The 5726-nt window shown below is 40.2% G+C and overlaps 1 protein-coding gene across 1 annotated transcript; it reads right to left on the bottom strand.

Moving 5' to 3' along the window:
- Positions 1 to 219: 219 nt before the first annotated feature.
- Positions 220 to 4096, bottom strand: LOC123169882 (DNA (cytosine-5)-methyltransferase CMT1-like). Its single transcript, XM_044587742.1, has 12 exons — positions 4051 to 4096; positions 3707 to 3804; positions 3590 to 3655; positions 3436 to 3501; positions 3117 to 3169; positions 2772 to 2838; positions 2050 to 2136; positions 1442 to 1558; positions 899 to 942; positions 737 to 806; positions 524 to 627; positions 220 to 403 (listed from the first exon to the last, which is right to left on the bottom strand). The coding sequence occupies exons 1-12, from the start codon at positions 4094 to 4096 to the stop codon at positions 220 to 222; spliced, it is 1002 nt and encodes a 333-aa protein (XP_044443677.1).
- Between the last annotated feature and the right edge of the window lie 1630 nt (positions 4097 to 5726).

Raw genomic sequence — 5726 nt, forward strand, 5'->3', positions numbered from 1 at the left:
CTTACACCATTTAGGGTATTAATATTTTTCTTCAGCAATACCAAGACTGTATGAAGAGTTTTAGAAACTACCCTTGTGGAAAAACAACACAAAGAAGCAGTACTCCAAAAACAATCTTCAGTGCCAGTCACTTCTTAGATGCAGCTCAGCTAAGTTGCAAAATTTTCTTCACAAGTGTGTGCATAACTATGACCCAAATCAACATAACCAGTCAAACAATCATTCTACTTCGCCGCTGAGAATTCCTACTCCTGCGGGCGATCTTGTGGCAGACGCTTGATCCAAAAGGCTGAAACTCTCGGGTAGTTCGAACAGGGGCCGGTCTCCGTCGATTTCACCCTTGTAAGCACGCCCGAGGGATCGAGCGACTGGGACGGCAACCGCATTGCCGACCTGAGTATATCTAGGTGATACAAAACAAGCACAACACAATCAAGTCAGCTTCACTGAAAGAAAATACAGTTACACGTTCAGAGATAGATGGTCTATGTGTGAGCAAACACATAGCAGCCAACCAACTTACTTCTGCTCTATAGTGCCAAAGAGCCTGTAGTAGTCTGGGAAGCCTTGCAGCCTCGCATTCTCGCGGATGGTCAGGACCCGGTCCTGCGTCGAGTGCAAGATGACCTGCAAAGAATGCCCGTCGACGCATGCTCAATCATTGATAATGGAAGCAACAACCAGCAGTCAGAAATCAAGAAACGTGAGCAGTTTCTTTAAAGTTTGCATTATGTACGTGGTTGTGAGGCTCGGCTCTGGTGACAACAGTTGGAACAATCTCGTCCCACCATACGCGCCTGAATGGTCTGCAACTCAAAGAAAAAAAAGGATCAGATCATCGATGAATGGTCGACGTTGTACAAACAATACAAAAAGGATATTCGATCGGCTTACTTACTTTGATGACTTCCTTTCCATGAAACTCATGGCATAGCCAGGCACCTACATAAGTACATCAGAAGCAAGCATGGTTAACTAACACATCACAAAATATAAACCACTCCACAGAAGATTTCAGTACCAAAGGCTTCCCGGAAGGCAGAAGTGCACAAGGAATATCTGGAACAAACTCGACCCAAAAGTCCGAACTAATGGAGGGAGGTGGGCAATATATTTCAACACTTGCGTTGGCAGGGTCTTGAACTCAAGACCTCTTGGCTTGGATACCATATTGAATTCATGCTCCAGCTAACTCATTCAAAAGTCCGAACTGATGAAGGGAGCTGGACAATATATTTCAACAGTTCTCTCCGACCCAGACGCCCTCCAAATCACGGAAGTTGGCTCCCTGAAATGCAGTAAACGTGAATATATTTTTTTTGCGGAGAGTAATTACGAAGAAATTACTTGCATGATAGGCCAAAAGGTAAATAGGATGACAATGCTATATGGTTTCTTGTAACGAACAAAAAGGGGATACAACTACTCTATCTTAGCTTACCTTTTTCACAGGAAACTGCCGCACTCTTGCATAATCATCTTTGTTTAGTTTTAGCGGCTGATGATCAAACAGTTTGCCTTCCACGGGAGCAGCATCAGCAAATGAGTAGTCCTTCATCTCTTCAAATGCATAACACAATAAAATAGCGCATAATGGGACAAGTCAAGTCATAATAGGAATATAACCAAGAAATCATACGGAAACAAGATTTGAATCCATTTACGCAATTAAAGTAGTGGAAACTACATCCATGTGACATCATTTGAACCCATCTACACGATTAAAATAGGTACACAAGGACACAAGTCTGCATATATTGAGAGAAAAGGCATACCAAACGAAACATAATTTCACAGAAAGAAAAACATACTTATTGATAAAATTTGCACACTCAATCGGCCGCACTTGGGTGGATTACCTTTACGACTGAGCTGAATATAGCGTTGGAATTCGGTTTTGGGGTTATTGCGATGCTCCAGTACATCATTAGGTTGATTGTTTTTTACATGTGGAAAAATGATATATAACACATAAAAATAAAAACCCCATGGGCTCAAGCAACATTGGAGGAACAAATGAGCATGGGAGGAAACTGTTATGATATGAACCTTCGGTAAATCGGATATTGCATCTCGAAGGACAAGAGCTTTCTTCAAGTGCTTATCTTCTGTTTTGTCATATGCAACGACATATTGCTGAAAAGAATAATATTATAATAAGACAAAATAATAGTAAAAAAATTACAAAAATGTGGTGGTTATTCATATAATCTCTTACCAAAAATGCTTTTGGCACTACTCCTCCTCCCTTAACAACGTCATGGGTGGGAAGTGGGAATTTTGGAAGTACATGTGTTGCCAAATGTACATTATTATTGAGTAGTAGCGTTACAAGGTAAAGAGAAGATAGAAAAGAGACACACCACTGAAGGAAGAGCTCCCCAGATACAAATGCACGCATCCTATACTGTGGTGGTCCAAAATTTCCGGCAACCATCATCCCAAGCCTAGCTTTGTAATTCATGGCAACAAGGCGGCTTAGCGCATACTTTCCAAGGAAACCATCTGTGAATTTCAGTATATCTACTACATTTTCCATTAGAACATATTTGGGTCTCAGATAGTCCACAATATCCATAAAGACAACCAATTGTTTGTTGCATTCATCCTTCGGTGGATCATTGTGTGTTATGTGCCTATTTAATCCACTAATGCCTTGGCAAGGAGCCCCCCACAGATAACATCCAAAAGCCCTTCGAAATAAGAAATACGCATAAGTAGATACCACAACAAAATGAACAAGAAAGAGCAAAAAAGAGTAGTATACTTACAGGTAATGGCAAAATACCCTCCCTATATCCACTCTCAACAAATTCTATAATAGACTCAGGAGAAACACTGAAAGTTTTAACAAGCATAAGGAAATATTGAATCATTGAAAAAAAAGAATGAAATGGAAAAGAACTAATCAAAGGCCGTCAATCGGCCCCCATGTATCATCAGCACGTCCATATCCTTTCCACCTCACCTATATAAGTAGATCACATATTTGAAAAAAAGTATACGCTAACGTCCTAAGAAACAAGTGTAGAATAGTTCAAAGAAGGTATATAATATCAACTCTGAAATATATAAGAACCTTCCATAAGAATGTCAAACAATAAAGTATGTGATACCTTAAACCAGAGGCGTACTTGATCATTCTTTGTTGGATCACCCTAACATATGTCTAAAAGTTTCTCAAACTCAAATATGTCATGTGGAAGAGATTCATCTTTGTCATCTGCGATCGTTTCAGCTTGATCAAAGCCCAACACTGCGTTGTTTTTCTGGACTTCATATTTCTCACAAAGTTCATACCAATGATGAAGAAGGGAAAGAAAATATTTGGCCTTCTCATTTCGTACTTGAAAAATTGGAGGGAAATTAAGCCATTATGTTGGTTGATGGAAGAAGGATGTCACTCATTGGAGCTTTGTTGATGGAAAACACTACCTTTGTGCATGGGTGGTTATCCCCTACAGCACTACAAACATGTTCGTTTGTATCCACTGCCCATCTCTGCGTGAGACAACAACTTTAAGATTGTCAATTACAATGCCTTTAGATTCAGCTAAAATCTACTAGAAATATGAAGCACATAACGTACATTCTTTAAATTTATGCCAGTCAATGCAGCACCCATGTAACACCCAGTTGACATGGCGCCACATCCCTAGTAAAGATCGGACAATGTTGTAGATTCTATTTGTGCATTAGATGATACCGCAAGTTTAGTCACTGCTTTTCCATCGGGAGTGTCAACATTATCCCAAGAAATATATGATGTTGTTTCGCTGCTTGATACACCATCATCTTCTACATCTACACACACACACACAAAAAAACTCATTAGATCAATATCATGATGAACAATATCAATGCACCCTTATAGTTTTGCCAAATGTACTTCAATAATCTATTAAAACAAGTTTTGTCCTTAGATAAGTTCATGATCACACCATCCAATTCTACTACTGTATTGTTATGTTACACGCAGTGGAAAGAAGAAAATCTACATGGTCCGCCTATGATCATTGGAATATAAAGGAAAAATCATAGAAAGATTACCTGGTGGCAGATTTGCAAACGTAGAATATGCGACTGAGTAATACATATCATAATATAAATTGCAATCTGTTATGACCTGATGTTTTGCACTGGGTGTAAGCTATACATAGTTGTTCCACAAAATAACTCACAAGGTCGATATGGACGTCCACGGTTCCGCTATCGGTTATTGAACAAAGGAGTTTCGTTCATGTATATGATTTACCGAACCTATGGGGTCACAAGCTTAAGGTAATCATGATCTACTGAGTAGTAGGATGTTAGTATCAAGGATTTATTTGTGGAATTGTTTTATTAATATTCGAAATAGTTCAGAGAAGAACCGGAAGCGTTTTGGGGCCACCAGTAGGGTTTCGGAGTTTATCCGGCAATACCGGATACTCCCGATAAATTATATATAGGTGAAAAGTGTACCCGGAGATGTTAAATTAATAATAAATATATTTAATAATAGTTAGGAGGCTTTTACATTCAATTCAATATCAATGGACCTTAAAAGGCTAAGTGGTGGAAACCACTTGGGCCACTTGGGCCCAAGAAGGGTAGAGCCCCCTTCTCCCCATGGAAACGGGGGAGGGAGCCCGAATTGGACGGGGAGTTCCCCTCCTCCTTGGCCGGCCAAGGGAAGGGAGTTTCCCTCCCCTTTGTGGTGCCCCCTCCTCTCCTCCTAACCTTTATATACTTGAGGTATTGGCCCTTTTCTATACACAAGTTTTTGGAGCCTCCGCTAGTTCATCTAGTTCTAGTTCTAGTTGGTCCTACTTGATTAATTAAAGACATAGTTTCTCTAATCCTCATTATTAGAAGCCCGGTGTGGTTCTAATCTTCTCCCTCTAATTCCGCGGCAACGACCAACATCAACGGTTCGAGGGACTCCAAGTATGATCTACACCGACTCGTCTACTTCTGTTGCAACTCCGGAGTTTGTAACGATCGTTGATCGAAACCCTATATGCATCTTTATATTGTTCCTGGGTGATTGTAGGACGAATATTTTTATTTTCTACCACGTTTCGCAACACCAGGCTGGTGTCATCATGTGACAATCCTAAGCCCACCCAGCATGACGTCGACAAAGGGGCGCCAAAGTCGGCTACATCTCATGGCGATGAAAAGCAGAGCATGCATCCAAAAACACGCCAAACGACCAGGACCAACAACATCTAGAGGTCGAATTGGAAAGCTCCTGCTGATTTGAACAAGACCAACCGGTGGAACCGCCCCACAAGGCAACGAGATACCCATCGGCACGACACACACAAGTAGGGGTCGGTGTTTGGTTTATATAGTTATTTCGGTTCGGTTTATTCGGTTTTGTTGAATTTCGGTTTATGTAAAATAGCAACAAAAATAATCACAATAAAATTGGCACCGAACCTCATTAACCAAAATTTATCGGTTCGGTTAACGGGAAAACCGAAATATGTCTGCATCATCATCAGTCGAAGTAATGTATCATGTAGTGATTTGGTATACTTTTTACAGACATAGCCATTAATCATCTCACAAAATATATAGTTGCCAATTACCCCTTTCGTCCAATAATATAAGAGAGTTTTTTTTACACCAAACACTCTTATATTATATGACGGAGGGAGTAGCATTTGCATTCAACCAAGATACTATAGTCGATGAACTAGACCAATAGGCTTGTGCTTGCATGAATCTACGTACAA

This window comes from Triticum aestivum, chromosome 7D (genome assembly GCF_018294505.1).
Source record: "Triticum aestivum cultivar Chinese Spring chromosome 7D, IWGSC CS RefSeq v2.1, whole genome shotgun sequence".
Lineage (NCBI taxonomy): Eukaryota > Viridiplantae > Streptophyta > Magnoliopsida > Poales > Poaceae > Triticum > Triticum aestivum.